This window comes from Corvus cornix, chromosome 8 (genome assembly GCF_000738735.6).
Source record: "Corvus cornix cornix isolate S_Up_H32 chromosome 8, ASM73873v5, whole genome shotgun sequence".
NCBI lineage: Eukaryota > Metazoa > Chordata > Aves > Passeriformes > Corvidae > Corvus > Corvus cornix.
In genome coordinates this window covers 1,797,421-1,815,292 of record NC_046338.1, presented here as the reverse complement: position 1 = coordinate 1,815,292, position 17,872 = coordinate 1,797,421, and the positions used below count along the sequence as shown (strand labels likewise).

At 43.9% G+C, this 17,872-nt stretch overlaps 1 protein-coding gene across 2 annotated transcripts in view; it reads left to right on the top strand.

Moving 5' to 3' along the window:
• Window positions 1-17,872, top strand: part of CACHD1 (cache domain containing 1) — an 89,473-nt gene that overhangs the window by 14,482 nt on the left and 57,119 nt on the right. For both annotated transcript variants that reach the window (XM_039555662.1, XM_010408727.4), the window contains exon 2: window positions 14,298-14,360. In XM_039555662.1, coding sequence (XP_039411596.1) covers window positions 14,298-14,360 — 63 coding nt within the window. The remainder of the gene's footprint in view (window positions 1-14,297; window positions 14,361-17,872) is intronic.

Here is a 17,872-nt window from a genome sequence, read left to right as displayed (position 1 = left end):
TCATTAGCTAGAATCTCCTGTATAATTATCTATAATTTCCTATCCTACTTGCTCAGTGAAATATTTAGAGAAACACACACTCTGTGGTAGTACAGTGAGCTGGGCTTTTAATTTTAAATTCTTCATTAATTTCACTGCATATTTGCTGAAAGTTTTGTGTTCTGCATGTGTGATCTTCAGTTTTTTAGGAGAGAGTTGGACATTGAATAGAAATCAGTTTCTGCTTTGTCAGATGAAGATTTCTCATGAAAAACAATATAATTTTCCTTTTCACACAGCTGCTATTTGTTTGGGATAACAAATATTTTTTTTTTTAAATCATAAAAAACCCCTCTATTATTGTTATTGCTATTTTATTTTTGGTGACTGAAAAATTGCAACAGGAAATGACCCCAGCCACAGTTTCCATGACACCCTCTCACTTGAATCCAGTTTTCAAGCAGATGAAAGGCCCAAGCAGCCTTTTGATAGTGAGCAGCTAATTGGGTGCCTGATAGAGGCAGGTTTTTCTCTGGGAAATAAATAAAGGAGCCAAGAAGTGGAACAGCTGTGTTTTGGTACATGTGTATAATCCCAGATAAAACTCTCCAAGGGCAAGGAAATACAGTAATACCTCACTGAAAGGAAAATTAAGAGTCTTTGAAAGCCTAAATGTGGCTTTGGGGGGGGGGGGGGTGTGGAACTTGTTTTTAAAATAAAAATCTGCTGGAACAAATGTGGTAATAAATAATGGGATTATAAAATCTGAGCAGAACCTCTTGTTCTGTGAGATGTGGTGCTGGGTTTTGGTTCTGTCTAGGCAAGAAAATGGCAATTTGGTCTTCTTTTTGTGTTTTTCCTTTGGTCAGTAAATTTCTACTCCAAAAAAATGAGTGGTTGGAGGCTGTTTTCAGCTCTTCTGCTCTCAGATGAGCTGCAGCTTGTGGACTCCTCACATCTGACCGTGGCTGTGGCTCCTCCTCTACAAATGTGTGTTAAAAATGCCCCTGTGGAGAAGGAGAAGGTAGGAATTTCTCTTTTTGGTGGATAAATTTAAACCTGAGGAGCCCCTTCTGGTAGGGTGTTAACCTCCCTGTAACCCCTGTGGTGACCAGCAATCTTCCAAGGCATGGCAAAGGGGATAAATTGTTAAAATAGAGCGAAATACTTGGCATGAGGACCTTTTTTTAAAAAAGGGTGTGAATCTCAAGTCTGTTCTTGATTCGAGGGATAAATCCTGAAGGAATCCTGTGAAGCTGAGTTCTGGAATGAGCTGTGACTGCTGAGGCTGCAGTTTCTGAGTCAAGTGGTGGTGGTTGCTCCTCCTGCAGCACCTGGGGGTGTCACAGGGCTTTGTCTGATGCGTTTCTTGTCACTTTGTGTGGGATTCCTTGGCTTTTCTGTGAAGTTTTGAATACCTGGATGGGAAAGTTGTAGGAAAAGTCTAAAATGCAGAACTTGTGAGCTCTCTGTTGGTCCTGGAAGTGTTTCCAGCTGCTCAGCGCTATTCCCATGCGTTGATTTCTCCTCTTGAAGTTTCCATGCAGAATATTTCATCTTCATACTTCAAACTGAGTGAAATAGTCTGGGTTTTACCTCCTGAATACGGGGCTTGGAGCAACCTGGACTGGTGGAAGCTGTCCCTGCCCAAGGCATGGGGTGGAACTGGATGAGCTTCAAGGTCTGTTCCACCCCAAACCATGCTGGGGTTCTATGAATATCAAAGAAAGCATTGGGTTTTTTTAATGCAGGCGTGTAAAATCAATGTAAAATGAATCTTCAGAACAGGTGGAACAATAGCTGATTAATTGGGGGGGGTGTGTTAAATGCAGCTTTGGGGGTTTTTTTAAAACCAATATCTGTGGTTTTATTAGGGCTTTGTCAGCAGTTGAATCTTACAGGTTGGGTTTTGTTGTTTTGTCTGGGTTTGTTTTGTTGTTGCCTTTCAGGGCACTTTTAGTGCTTGATCAGGATATGTCAAACTCTGAAAGCAAAACTCATTTTGCAACTTGTGAACTTAAAATGGCATTGACAGTGTAGAAACTGTTTGTCTCATTTTATCCCCTCTCTCCACAAGGAGCACATCAAAATTAATTCAGGAACCTCATTTCCCCACTTCTTCTATACTTTATGCATTTTATAGCTTCATTGTGGGAGTTTTTGGTTATTTAAATGAGAGGATCCAATGACTTTTATAGCAATAGTAGCTTGTGGTTAATAATGGTGGAAATTGGATGCAAATACATTTAAAAATATCCAATTAACACAAGCAATTAGTGATCGCAGTGTTTATCAATCAGAATGCACTCCTAAACTGTCCTAAAATTCAGTAATTATCATTTATTAATCCCTGACTTGGTGTTTGGGGAGGATTTGGTTGGCATTCCATGTTTTTTAGGTTGATGCAGGGGTCACCTGCTCGTAATTCTGAACATGTGGAGCAGAGTAAACCCAAACACACTGTGGGACCTTTTCTGCCTGGAAAATTTACGTTTCCGTGAGATAATGCTCAGACTGGAAACGTTTTGTGGATGAAAGTGGGAGCACATGGAGGAGGGAGCCAAGTCTGGTACGTGGGGATGAGGGGCTGCAGAGCCAGGAAATGTGGGAAAGACAGTGGGAATTGGTGGTTATGGTTATTTGGTCATTTTTACTTCAAATTTGGCTTAAATTCTTACCGCTTATACACAGTGAGATCCAGGCAGCTGCTTCATATTGCCACTTATTCTTCATTTGTTTGCAAGTGAGAAACAGGAGCACATCCCATAATTTATAACCCTGATTTAATGTGTTATGAGACACTGGAGAAAGGATTTTGCTTCTCACAGCTCTCAGAATTTTCATAACTTAATGTCTCATTTTAAGAAATTCAGTATTCGGTGAATTCGTTCTAACCCAGAAATTCGCACCCTTACTTCATTTTTGTCCTCTGTGTTTGGGGATGGACATCAGTTTTTGGAATGTTTTGAACTTTTATACTGCCTGATGCTTTTGATTTTGGAACCTTGTGTTTGTGTCCTTGTTAGGAGTGAAAAAAACAGAATAAAAGTCCAGCTGGGGAGGTGAGACAGGAGTTTCGGGCTGTTCCAGTGTCTGTCAGTTCCCAGTGCAAAAACTGCCTTGTGAAAACACACATGGAAAGCTTTTGGAAATTAAAATACAGATTCCGTGCTGAAACAGAGAGCTGAAGTTAATTCCTGTGTATCAGCAATTTATTAAAGTTGAAATTTATTCATTAATTTGTGAAGATAAATTATCACTATCAGCGTAATGAAAATTTTTCAGCCCATTAAATCTTATTTTCCCCCCTTCACTTCCTGCCAGTCAAATCCTGCTACCACTGTAGGAGTAACTGTGAGACAACAGGAATATTCATTCCCTGAGTAGCATTAATCTACTTCCATTCTCCATTCAAAGTAGTGTTAATGCCTTTATTTCTCCTTGGAGCCTGAACTCGCTAATCCCGAGCCCAAAGTGGATTATGGTGTCGTTCCTGCGTGTTCAGACAGATGTGCAACACACAGATAATTGCACAGAAAGGCAAAAGAAAGGGAATTTATTTAGTTGCTGAGCTGGAGGTGGTCTCTATCCAGCCTTAAATCCTTAATTCAATTTCAGGTTTGCCACTCAGTCCTGTTGGCCTCTTGCTCCAAACGACTTCTAGTTGGAAAACTGCTTGGACTGATCCGTATTTCCTGTGCACTGAAGCATCCTCAAGAACTAAATATGAACGGATGTTAGAAAATATTGAAATGTTAAGAAACATCTAATTTCAAGTGCAAATATCTGCCTAGGGATTCTTGATTATCTTTAATGAAGATGACACTACCCATGATCAGCACAAGTGCTTCTCAAAGAAGACCACTGAAGGAAATCACAGCAGAGATTTGTTTGGAGTAAATGAGCAGCCTTTTCTCCAGAGATTCCAAAATATTTTATTTAGACAAAGTTAAGCATGACTCGAGATTAAAAGAGAGGTCAAGTAATTCTCTCATGTTTTGAAAGAGAAATTGGTTTAATTGTGTTCATTTACCGGGAGCACTGGATTTGCTTCGTGGTTTGTAAATGTTTTGTGAAAAAGCAGCTTGTAATAATATTTATAGAGGGAATGAAAAATAGTAATTGCCTCTGTCACTGCTTGAATTTTAACAATGTGTGTGCACATGAGGCCTTTTTGATCTTTTTAATAGGAACAACCCAACTGGCAATGACATCACATCAGGAAAGGAATTAATGCTACCACTGTCAACTTCCTGGGTTGGTTTTTTTTTCTGAAAAGCTGGTTCCCTCCAGTTTAAATTCCCTTTTTACAGTGGAAATCTGCTCCCACATTCTGTTGTCTGTCCTCGTGATGTTTTGCTCTGTTGGCCAGAAATGACAGTTTACTGTGTGGATGGGCAGGGTCCCAGGGCTGTGCCTGTAGCAAGATCTGGTGTGATTTAGGTTTGCAAAACATGAATCTGATATCAATTTGAGGTATCAGTTCCATCCTCCACAGCTGGGATTGTGCAGTTTGCAGTCCAGTCTGTTCCTGGACTTGGAAGGTTGCACTGGGGAGGTAAAAACAACTCAGAATAGAGGAAAAAACAATCTTCCAAAAGAACCCAGGCTGTTTCTAAACATCCTGAAAGCTGGTTTCTTTTTCCTCTGTTCTCTCTGCTCTGCAGCTCTTTTGCATTGTGTTTTTTCTCCCACGTTTTCCTGTATCTTTGATTAGTAACACTGACCTTATAAAAAGCCCCAAAATGGGCAGTTTTTCCAAGCAGAGCTGAAGCTGCAGATAGTGCACTTCTCCCTTGAAAACTTGAGGATAAGCAGTGGGAAGTCTGGGATAACCCAGCAGAACTCTCCTCCTGCAGTGACTCCAAGGATGCATGGCTTGAATTCACGGGAATGTGGAGCCAGGAGCATCCCTGGCATTGAAATAGCTGCAAAAAGCTCCTCCCCTGGCTAAGGAGGAGATGCCTGAGTGGAAACTGAAAAAGTCCTGCATTGTAACCTGAGGGGTTGTGTTTGCACAGGTGAAATGCCTTTAGGGAGATTTTGGGGAGGTGCAGTTCTTACAAATTTCAGCTGCTAATTTGAGGCATCGATTTTCAGACACAGAAATCATTCAGGGTTGTTAATCACAGCTCCTCAGAAGAGCACAGTCTGATTTTGAAGCTGGAGTTGAGTGTAACTTCTTGCTGCTCAGTGTTTGAAAGGTAAATTTATTTATAATCATTTCAGGACAGCTCATTTTTAGAAGGCTGGGATCATTATCTTTTTTTAGGGTAAACGATATTTCAGAAAAATTCTCTCCATCCCTGCTGTGGTGGGACCATCCCATCCCCTGGGACCCAGAGCCAGGACCCCGGAGCCCCAGCCCTTGGCTTGTTTGGAAAACAGTGAGGGGGCAGGAATAAAGGGCCCTGCTTTGCACAACATCTGATGAGTTTTTGCTCCCAAAGGCTGGATGTAGAAATTCCTGTGGGATGGCTTGGCAGGAGTGCTGCAGAAAGCACTGAGGCGAGTTCTGCTCCTCTCCAACGCCTTCCCTCATTAAATCTGGAGCTTTCTCTCCCTTTTCTGGGTTGGAATCCACTCTGTGCTTGATTAACACTGGAGGTTTTGTTTGAGTTTTGGTTGTTGGTTGTTTTTTGGTTTTTTTTACTCCCCCCTCTTTCATGTAAATGATGTCTTACTATTTTGCTTGCTTTTTCCCTTTTTTAATTAGAAGACTAAATGCTCGCATTCATGCACAAATTGCTTTGAAGTGCTGTAAGAATTCAAATCATGAGCTTCCTCCAGTCTCAATCTTTAATTTTTTTTGCAAACTGATAACATCTAATGGCTGTGCTCTTTCCAGAAGATTACATTTGTTTTCTGCGGGCTGCTCTGCCTCCTCCTGTGTCCCGAGATAACGAGTTCAACACGAGGGAGACGTTAATCAGCCAGCTCCCAGCGAGCATTCCCAAGGTTTTGGTACTTGGCTGGCCCACAGCTCCCTGAAAAAACGAGGGAAGAACAGTCCTAGTGGCTGTGGGCACCTCTGGATGCCGTGGGACAGCTCAGCTCCTCGGAGAAGTGGTTGAGCACTTTCTTCCAGGGATTACCTTCTTTGCTGTATTTACCCAGGAATTAGTTGCTACTTTGCACCTGTCTGTTACTTTTGGGGCTGCAGGACAGAGTTTGCTGCTGCTGTGTTTAGGATGTTGGTGGTTCCAGGTGGAATTCTGGCTCATGGAATACCAAGCTGTCAGATCCATCACTGTGCTCACTGTTTGAGTTCATTCCAGCCCTGTTTTGGGAGCAGAGGGGAAAATATCCATTTCCAGTGCTGGTGGATGAGTAATGCTCTTTTCATTAGCACTGAAGTGTGGCAAAATGGTGTTTCCTGAAGCCCACAGAGACTCCCAGGGGATTTCAAATCCCAAGGTCAGATGAGTGCAGTTTAAATGGCCTCTCCTCTGCTTCTGGAAGTGTTTGGTGACTGACCCCCCCCTTTTAAATGTGGGGTCACAGCCCTGGGACTGGCCTTGTGTCCCCAGGGAACTGCAGAACAGCTGAGGTGGGACAAGACCTCCTGAGGTCCTGCTTGGCAAGGCCACCCTCCTGTTGTGTCTGGAGTCACTTTGAAGTGTAACAGTTATTTGAAAATAACTTCACCTCCAGGTTGGAGGGAATCATTAATATAAATAATGCAAGGTGTTTATCTTCTGGAGGTATTTTCTGAAGTTCTTTTAAATTTCAAGTGAGAGATTAAACCTAAGAATTTAAAGTTGCACAGATTTGCTCCCACTCCTTTCTGCTTAGAAAAGGAAGGGTGGGGATCATACCAAATATAAACAACATACAAATCATCGTATAAAAATGATGCAGATGAGATATTTAAACAGATGACCTTAAAACTTCTGTACTTATTAATACAACTAATACTATAAATGAGAGCAACCTTGTAGTTTTTATTCCAAACACTGACTCACAGGAAGGTAATTATGTCCTGCCAGTCCTCTTCAGGATCCTACTCACCCTTTATTTATCTCTTGACAAAAGTGTGGGCGTTTTGGTGCAAGCACCTGCACATGGACTGCAGTGTGTGTTAAACCTTTAAATGTGGGTGTCTCTCCAAGTGCAGGCACTGGGAGACAGCTCCCGTTCCAGAGAGGTTGTAGGGAAGGCTTTTGGGATATTTATCCTGTGGATGCTGATGGTTCCTGCTGAGAGATCCTGAAAAATGATACTCCTGGACACTTAAAGCAAACAGCTCTGTAATTAGGTTGCCATCAGCCCATTTATTTCATGCACAGAAGTTCAGTGCTGTGATTTATGGTCTTTAAATCCTTGGATTTAAGGTTGTCTGCTTGGGTATTGTTGTTTTCTGATTCAAGTAGTGTTCCTGTGCTGCAGCATTTCTCCAAGCAAAACCCATCAGCCTCTGCCTTAATTATGTAAAAGTGATCAGGAAACAAAATTACATCTCTTGGTGTGTGTCTGTCCCTTTGTGCTTTGGGATTTTTTTCCTGACTTTACTGTAAAATTACACAATCCTGGCTGGAATGTTACATCAATTGATCCATGTTTTTTCTCCATGCTTGCTGTACATTGAATTCATGACCAAATTGGACAAGCACAATGATTACACTAAAGTGGTATCAAGCCCTTCTGGCTCTAGGATTGCAACTATTTACAAGTCTTGGGCTGCTGCTTAAATTTTTTCCCAATTTTTAGTCATTTTGACATGAGTTTGAAAGCAAACCGGAAAACTGAAACCCAGAGTTCTCCCAACAGAATGAAGGCTCAGGTCAATTTTGCTCCTGTTAAATGCTCAATTTTAGGTTCTCTTAAAGGGAAAAGGACCAACAAAATGCAGCAAGGTGAAAACAGTTCACTGATCAAAATGTTCTTGACCTGAAAAAACCCACAGAAATACTGTAAGTTTTCCATCCTAGAGGCTGGAATGAGGAATAAAAAATCCAATGCCATTGAGAAGCCCATCTGCTTTGTGTTTTAGGGTTGGGTAGCATGACTTTCTTTTTTTCTGCCATACACATTGTCAGGAGAATAACCTTAGTCAAGTTACAATGGCTAAATCAATAATCTCTTGAACATGTGGAACTCATTTTCTTGGGGTATTTTCCCCTCTCGCTCTTTTTCCCTTCCTCTTCTCTGGTCCCTTGAAAAAGAAGACAAAAAAAACCTGCTGGTTCCTGATTGCATTTTTTGGCACTTACTCTATTTTCCGTAGTTCTCTCTCCTTGCAAATGCCTGGAGTTTCCCAAGGAAACAAATTTTTAAGAATTGTGCTCTCCTTTGCTCCTTTTCAGTGTTGTGCCTATTCCCCATCTCCCCTCTGAGGCTGAAATGATCCCATGGGATTTTACCGCCCGCAGCTGATACATAAATGTTAGCTGAGATGCTTTTTGCTGTCAAGTTAAGATGAAATTTGAATCCCAGTTCTCCTGTGTTGCCCAGAATATATTCCAGTGCTGCAGAAATGTGATGGGCACCTGGCAGAAGGCAGTGGTAGCTTGAGTCTTAAATAGGGACTTGGTGAGCAATCTTCATTAAGAGAAAAAATGGGAAGGGAGATGATGTTTTCCCACTTAAAACCTTAAATATTGGGGGATTTGTGCACCCAAAAGGTGTGTTATGAGCCTGCAATGTTCATTGGTTGTAACTTACATCATTCTCTTTATTAATTAGTATTCTCTCCTCTACTGGTTATTGATTTCTCAGTTCTCATGCTAATTAGTCACCATTTTTCAGTCTTTTTAATATCTTTTTCCCAGACAGGGAGTTTCTAGCATATGCTGTGTTTTCTTTGTTAGGCTCTTATTTACCTTCTGCTTTCTGCAGCAGGTCCTTGAAGGGGTATAAAATCTGCATTTTAGGTGCCCAGGTTTCAGGGTCATTGAAGCTCATCAGGCTTAGTTCAGCAAAACTTCAAATTTCAGCTATTTTCCAATCAAATTCCAATAATATCAGTCTGAGAAGAAAGCTACATGCTGGAAATCCCATACAGCATAAAGTGGAAATCACACTGCTTATGATTAATTAAAACAATTGATTAGAAAAGTGAATTAAAGGCATTAACTGGAAAAATGAGTTAGGAAAGTGATATCATTTCCAACAGCCTGCAAAGCACTGACTGACCTGAGCTCAGCATCGCTTTTCTCTCTGATTCAGGTGTCTGTTGCTGCTCCACAAATGCTGTAATGAGAAAGAGCATTAATTAATTAAATCCCTTCTGAAAACATGGGGGTTTTTTTGAGCCCACAGGAAGAGAGAGGCGTTTGTAGTGTAGTGTTGGGATATTCCTTTCACATCTGTAGCTGCTGCCATCAGTGCTCCCATCCCACTGGATTTGCCTTTCCCTGTGTTTTCCTCCAATTTACTTCAGCTCCTTCCATGCCTTATTGTGAATTCTTGGAGGAAAACATGGAGCATGTCCCTGATCTCCTGGGAAGCCTCTATTTAATGTTCCTTGGTTTTAGAAAATGGTAACAAAACAGAACACGAGATGGCTTCAGACGCTGCAAAAATAAACGCCAGGCAGAAGCCACAGGTTTCCCTGAAAACAACCTCACTGGTGAGTTCCACCAGAAAAGGGATTTGATGGATATTTGTTTGCTCACCACTTTTTAAAACATTAACCTTTCAAGTAGGAACCAGACCCTGGTTAGTGGCTGCTTGAAGTTTAAAAAGTATCACAGCCCTGCTGAGCTAAATCTGTCTGTATTTTTACACACCTACATTTTATTGTTCTATGTAACTTTTTAAATATTAGTGATTTTTGTCATTGATTCCTTACCCACATATGACAGGTAACAGCAATCCATGCCCTAAACCTGCTGAAAGATGGGTTTTTTTTCTCTTTTAAATGGCTTGTAGTATACATGGTAAAGCAGCTTCAATATATTTACAGCTTAGTGGCTATTTTACTAATCTTGTGTTTGTTTTCCCTCATTCTCTTTGTCTCAAAAAATGTTATTTTTGTTGTCAGGGAGATGGATTCATGTCTTGTCTGGCAAATAAAGTGATGTGCAAATGGCTGAGTGCTCTGCAGAGCAGTTGGTGCTCATGTTTGGTTGGGGACCTTGGAGATTTGGGGGTGGTGGCTCTTTCTGCTTGTTTTGATGCTGTGCTGGCAGTCAGACTGGGCTTTTGGAAGTGTTTTTCTCCCTGCAGCACATTTTAATCTCGAGGAACTGAGGGAACAAGCCAGTTAATATTTTACATTTTATGCTGTGCTTGGCTTAGAGTCTTCTCCCAGTTTTAAAACCGAGTTGCCTTCAGTTTGAAATGAATAAAAGGCTCTTAAGCCTTTTTTTTTGGGGACACAGCAAAGCTAAACTCAAGCTTATCTCTGGGTTGGTGGGAAACCTGACTCCATCCTACCCCGAGATGTGGTTTGGATGCTGGGCCCATCCATCACTGTCAGACCCCACCTGTGCCAGGCCCAAATCTTCCCTGTCCCAGCCCCCTGCTCCTGGATCCTCTCATTGCTTCCTGATTTACCTCTCTTATCAAATATTTGTCCTGTGAGTCAGAGCTAAAAGCCAGGCAGTTGGAAGTCATTAAAGGATATATGGAGGTACCTTGGAAGAATTTCCTAGAAGTTGCAAGTGCTTTGACCCAGCCAGGTACTTAAAGAGCTTAGGGAAGCAAGAGTCTGATGCTTTGGAAATGTGTGTTTGGAAAACAAGCCAAGCTTCCTCAGGGCTCCATCCAGGGCATCCCCTGCAGGCTCACAGGGACACATCTCCCAGCTTTCCTGAGGAGCTGTCGTGGGTCACCAGGAATCCTGCGGTGCTCCCTGCAGATACCACGATTTTCTCTGCCTAGGCTGGTGTTTGTGTAGCCAAACAGGAGGGCTGGGGAGGAGCAGGAGCAGGAATGCTGTGCCTGGAATTCGGGTGTTGCTGGAGGTCCCAGGAATGGCTCAGGGCTTTGTGCTCAGCCCCTGGCAGCAGCACTGAGGCTAAACCTGAGCAGAGAGCTGCAGGTACAGCCAAGCAAGTGCTTTGCTCTTCAAAGTTTGAATAATTCCAAAAGAATCTTTAGAAAGATTATTATAACCTTTAAAATGTTAGAATTAGAGAATCGTCAGGCTCGGAAGAGACCTTTAAGGTCGTCAAGGCCAGCTGTGGTACCACTACTGGTACCATGAAACCCCATCTCCCAGATCCAGAACACCTCCAGGGATGGGGACTCCATCACCTCCCTGAGCAACCAAAACCAGTGTTCTAGTATCTGATCTTAATCTCCTGTCTCATCTTAAGGCCGTTTCCACTTGTCCTCTCGCTGCTGTGGAAGTGTCAGGATAAATCAAACTCTCCAACACTGTTTGTTTAGTGTTGGAAAGTAGGGATTGCTTCAATCACAGTGCTGGGACAGTTCCACCTGGATGTGAAAATAAAAGGGTTTTTTCCCAGTTAATTACTGCATACAAAGGCAAATGAAGGAAAATAAGATAGTGTTTGAGGGTTTGGGGCGGTGTGGGATGTGATGGTGGGGATGGAGATATTCTGTGTCTGGTGGAGGAGCAGCTCAAGAGGAAAGGCTGAATGATGAGCTGGGGAAAGGCTGGATGATGAGCCAGAGGAAAGGCTGGATGATGAGCTGGGGAAGGGCTGGATGCTGATCCAGAGGAAAGGCTGGATGCTGAGCTGGGGAAGGGCTGGATGATGAGGTGGGGAAGGGCTGGGTGCTGAGCTGGGGAAGGGCTGGATGCTGAGCTGGGGAAGGGCTGGATGCTGAGCCAGAGGAAAGGCTGGATGATGAGGTGGGGAAGGGCTGGGTGCTGAGCTGGGGAAGGGCTGGATGCTGAGCCAGAGGAAAGGCTGGATGCTGAGCTGGGGAAGGGCTGGATGCTGAGCCAGAGGAAAGGCTGGATGCTGAGCTGGGGAAGGGCTGGATGATGAGCCAGCACAGCCTTCCCACATTGGGAGAGCGAGTGGTGATGGGTTACGGCAAATAATCCCGGGCAAGCATCTCATTAAACACGTGTGTGATTGTTCTGTGCAGGGAGCTGAGCCTGCTGCCATCTGCTCCACAGATCCAATTAAACCAGAGGGGTGGGAAGAATAAAGTACAGATGCTAATGGGCTGTGTACACTGCAGGGCAAGTTCTCCTAAATATTGAGACTGTTTTTCTGGGGTTGTGTGTGGGGCTGACTTTCTCTCTGCGCCGTGAAGCTCCCTCAGCTTCATTTGAGGTTGCCACTTAGCTCTGATTTGCTGCTTTAAGTTAGGTCACTTTTTAAGTTAGTGAAAATAGCTTAAGGATGTTTTTGCCCTGGGGTGGAATTGTGCACAGGAATTCTTGAGTAGGGGGAGCAGATATCCCGAGTAGGGACCAGACCCAGGCAGGGGCTGAGCAGTTCACGTGTAGCCTCGGGGTTGGATTCTCCATCCTTACTCGATTTTTACTGTTGGTTTACTCATTATCTGTGCTTAGTTTGACCGAGAAACTGCTGCTCCCTCCTCTCTGCCATGGCAGTGCTTTTAATTAAAACAACAGAATATACCAGAGCATTTTAAAAAAATCAGTTAATTCAAAATCAAGTAAAAATAGGTTAAAAACCAAGCCAAATAAATTCCTGCTGGCACTGTGACTCTTACATAACCATAGATGATGTTCTCTGGCATTATTTTGCAAGTTCATAAACGGGCTACGTGTGAAAAGGGTGGAAAGAGGGTCAGCTTTGTGTTAGGGACAGAAAGCTCCATTTTCAGGAGCTGACAGTCTATTTCCTCCTCGTTCCTTTTGATGTCTGCACACTAAATGCTGCGTGGACAGAAAAATTCAATTCGTTTAAAACATTTTGCATCAAAATGACATGCTTTAATGTATTTTCTTCTGATGTTTAAATTATCTTTTCATCTCATGAGGGAGGGAAAAAAATAAGCCAACATGTTTGGAGTTAAAGTACCCAAGCAGAACTTTAAACAAAAGTCTGGATGAAGAGGAAGTCTCAATGTACAGGCAGCCTTTAAGGGTAGATGCCTTTTTTCCCCCTCCCCTGCCCCCCCTTCTTGGCTGTCTGAGCCTTGTAAACCGAGGAGATTTATTGCTGCCCTTCCAAATGCTTCTTCAGAATGAAGAGTTCACATTTTTGAAATTCTTCAAGTCCTCAGGAGGGAGAGGGATAAGGAGAAGTGATGATGGTGAGCACACCAAAGGATTTTCCAGGCTGGTTTTGCCAGTCATAGCTGCCTTGTAGCTGTGCTGGGAGGGAATCAGCTGAACCTGCACCAAAGAAACTCTTGGAGCTGTGGGCTGCAGAGGATTTGGATGAAATTTAGACTTTTTAGTAATTGCAATCGTTATTGCTAATAATACAATCCAGGGTCTTTAGGAATCGCTGTCCTTTGCCAGATGCAGTGTCATGTATGCTACTCAACCCTGATAGATGTGGGATCCATTCCTTCAGTGAAATCCCAGCTCCCCTGGAGAAATGTCTGAACAGCCTGAATAACCTCCATTTATTACCATTACAGCTATTGACACCACTTGTTGTGGTATCAATTAAGATTAAGAAAGCAAAGGAATATTTTAGGGATACTGGACATTTTCCAGTGGGGAAGGCCCCACTGTTCCCAAGGGGAAAGCTGCCCTTGGAAATGAGAAATCTGGGAAGAGAAACTTAGGTGATCAGGCAAACTTTTTAGGGATGCTGTTGGTGTAACCCCAAATCCTTCCCATCTTCTTTTTCAGTCTGGAAGCAGAATATTAACGAGGTGCTGAGTGGTTTTTCCTCTGTGTGTGTAACAGGGATGGCAGTGTGGCTGTCACCTGTCCCCCTGGGAACTGGTGGGAAGCTTTCCCAGGGGAGGACACAGCTCTCACTCCTATCTTCTGACACTTTTTTTTTTTTGTTGTTTTTTTTGCCATTAATGAGGTTGATCTGGATGTGTTCAAACTTGGGTCTCACTTGTCTGTTTTCCACATACTACATTTGTTTAAATTTTGCTCCCAGCCTGTTGTGTTTTAGTTGGAAACAAGTACTTTTAAAAGTAGTTATGTTGGGTTAAATGTTTAGCAAGAGAAGGGTCATAGTTTGCACGTGGAACTATTTTTAGCACCTTCTGGCAGTTTGGTAAATAAACAGATGTCTGGAAAAAAGCCCTGTTGTGCCTTTACTTCCCAAAGTCAGCCTCTCCATGCAGATCCTCACATGGAGACGTGATTCCCCTTGGGAAGCCTGGCACTGGGAGACTCCCCAGATCCTTCTCTGACCCCATTTCCTCACCCATCCACTTTTTGGAGCTGCTTTCATGGGACACTTATGACAAAAAAGCCTCTCACCCATCCTTTCTGGTTTTTCTTGCAGAGGATATTCAACTCCTTCGTGTACACAGAGAAAATATCGAATGGAGAAAGTGAAGTTCAACAGGTGAGTCCAAAACCCCTTCCCACCTCCACTGGCAGAGTGAGCTCAGGGAATTCAGTTCTGTCTGGATTTGTGGCCCCTTTCCTAACCTGTCCCTGTTCCCTGGCAGCAGAGCCCGATCTCCCCTGGCTGTCCCCTCCTGTCAGGGACTTGTGCAGAGCCACAAGGTCCCCCCTGAGCCTCCTTTGCTCCAGGCTGAGCCCCTTCCCAGCTCCCTCAGCCTCTCCTGGGGCTCCAGGCCCTTCCCAGCTCCCTCAGCCTCTCCTGGGGCTCCAGGCCCTTCCCAGCTCCCTCAGCCTCTCCTGGGGCTCCAGCCCCTTTCCCAGCTCCCTCAGCCTCTCCTGGGGCTCCAGCCCCTTCCCCAGCTCCCTCAGCCTCTCCTGGGGCTCCAGCCCCTTCCCAGCTCCCTCAGCCTCTCCTGGGGCTCCAGCCCCTTCCCAGCTCCCTCAGCCTCTCCTGGGGCTCCAGCCCCTTCCCAGCTCCGTTGCTCTCCAGAGGCTTTCCCTTCCCTGTAGGCATGCCCAGGTGGGTGCTTGCAAGCAAAGGGACCATTAGAGTGTGTAATTGTCACCTGACTTTGAAAATTTCAATCCCAAACCATCCTGACATCCCTCAGGACGGGTTCTCTGGCTCTGTGTCGTGTAGGGCAGCATTTCCAGGAGTATTCCTGGGTGGTCTGTGCACCACAGAAGGGCCATGTGGGCTGGATCAGACAGATCAGATGGCTTTTAAAAGGCAAAAGTGTTTTTGGGAAACCAAGAAACTGGATTAAAACTTCAAAGAAGTCCTGACTATGGATTCTCCGCTGAGGAAAAGACAGTCCTTGTTTCCCAGAGCAGATGTCTGTGTTCATCCCAAGTGGATATAAAGAGCTGTCCAAACACTGGAGGTGGGGTGATGGATTTGGAGCTGTCAGGGGAGAAAACGGGGCTCTGCTAAAGTGTAATTACTGTGGTTAAAAGCTCTACAGTGAAGTGGATGGAAGAACAGTTGAGCACTTCTGTTTCATTAATAACCAGATCTTTTAGCCTTCATGAATCCCCAGCAACAGAACCTGAATTTTGTAAGAGTAGTACATTCAGTGGGATCATCTTGAGCAAAGGCAAACAGATGTAAGCAAATTAAATCCCCTGCCAGAGAAATCTCATTCCTGCTTTGGTCATTCATTAACATTTTCTTAGCAACTGATATCCAAAGGCAATTAATGAGGGTTTTATGTCAGCTGGGATTTTTTTCTGGCAGAGCACTGAATTGCTGTGGGGGTCGTGGGGTTTTTTGTACCAAACCATGTAAATAATGGCTCTCAGTTTATTGAAAAAGTGGAAAAATTCCAGCTGTTGGCCTTCAGGCCTAACTGTTCAATACCTTTGGCTTTCTCTGTGCCACACAAGGAGCAGTTTTACCTCTCAGCATCGAACTGGTTGCACTTTTAAGGTCTGCAGTTATAGAATTACTGTTGTACCTGACAGATAAAACCTGTTCTACTTTGAATCATTTATTAAAAATTGGCTGGCAATGGCCAAAAATAACTTGGATTCCTTCCCTGTGAGTTATTTCAATATCAGAGAACTCCCGTAGGATATGAGAATGCAGTGGCGTGAGTTAGTGATGTAAATAAAGTGGGAGAGGAGGAGTTTTATGAGAGGAAAATCTGCATTAGCTGATTTCAAGGAAGGCAGTGTGTGTTCAGTATCCTGCCAGACATCTGCTTTCTGTGATGTGGAGAGAAGGGATCTGGGCTCCACAGAGGAAGGAGAGAGGGTGAAATGCTCTTGAGCAGGAGGAGGTTTACCAGCTTTGAGGAGAGAAGTCTTGAAAAGCTCAGACCATGCTGCTGTTGGGTTGGATTTTTTGTTTGGTTGGTTTTGGACGGGCAAAGAGGTCTTTGGAGAGGAAATAGATCTGAAATATGCTGAAAAAATGACATTTGGCTGTCGAGCACAACACGTTCCCTGGCTGTGAAAAGTGGTGTGTTCACACACGTTGATGAATTGTGAGCCTCACAATAAAAGGCAATTATTGCGTGTTTAATGTACTTCCAGAATGATTCAGGAATTGTGGCCCTTTCTCTGGGTTTTGTTGTGCACCCTGTTTAACATCTTTCTTGGAATAAATCTTGCGAGGCTTTGCCAAAGGTACTGGCCAGTAGAAAACCTCAAATGAGCGCTGGTTTCCTTGACGAAATGCACACTGGAAAGTGGTTTCCTGCATCCTGACTGCAATAATAGAATGTATTTTCAGTGTCACCCAGAGAAGAAGGAATGGGAACTTTCCACAAGGGAGAACGGACTTAAGTTGAAGGAGGGGAGGTTTAGATGGGATATTAGGGAGAAATCCTTCCCTGTGAGGGTGGGGAGGCCCTGGCACAGGGTGCCCAGAGAAGCTGTGGCTGCCCCTGGATCCCTGGCAGTGCCCAAGGCCAGGCTGGAGCAGCCTGGGACAGTGGAAGGTGTCCCTGCCCATGGCAGGGGTGGCACTGGAGGAGCTTTAAGGTCCCTCCCAACCCAAAGCATTCCAGGAGTCCACAAATGGTTAGAATCCATTAAATGGGAGACGTGGGATGGAGCTGGAGGTGATTCTATGATCCTTCCTTGAGCCATGTCCCTGCTCATCTCTGTGCTCTTCAGGGTTGATGCAGGACCACGTGGTTTCTTTGAGCCACGTAGATGAAAAATAAATAACATTAAAAGTTTTCTAGAATAGGACTCTGTGGATGCACAGCTGTGGTCCAGCAGCAGGATGAATGCCTGGTGGATGTTGGAGAGAGGTAGTTTTTTCCAGATTTTTCTGGTTTACAGAGGGAATTTAAACCTCAAAATTATAACTCAGCTCTTCCATATGTAAGCAATCCTTTCCAAGGAGCTTGACAGTGTTAAATCCCTGGCTGTGAGTCCGTCCTGGCATCCCTGCCTGTCAACCCCACTGATGCATATTTTATATACAGGCTTGGAAACATAAAAAAATACCTTGGCTTTCAAGCTACAGCCAGAAATAAAACCTAACCTTGGAGCTCTGCTTTCCCTCCGAGCTCCCTGCAAAGGGGAGACTTCAGAGCTGTGGAGCTTTGAGGGGGAAGAAGCTTTAAAAAAAAGCTCAAGGGAACGATGCAAATGAGGGAAATGTCTCTGGGAAAATTAGAGGAGCTCAGTGATGTTGTGATGAAAGGTTGTCAGTGGAGATGGTGACAATTGAAGTGAATTACCCAGGGGTGCTGCAGTAATAGAAACAGGTGTTACAGTCCAACCTGTCTGCAAACCCAAGGGCTTTGGCTGCGTGTCAGCTGCCAGAGGAAATCCAGGGAAAACAGGGCTAATGGCTGCATTGTTCACAGAGAGCACTCACTGCTTATTGTTTTGTTTATTAAAATGAAGGGGAAAACACAGAAATCTGAAAAATGCCCGAGGAGGCTTCCCCCTGCTGTTGTTTTTGAGATGAGGTGAAGAGCACTTTGTGCATGGACCTGGCGATAATAATACTTTATGTCAGTCTCAAGGTATCCAGATTTATTTCAGTCT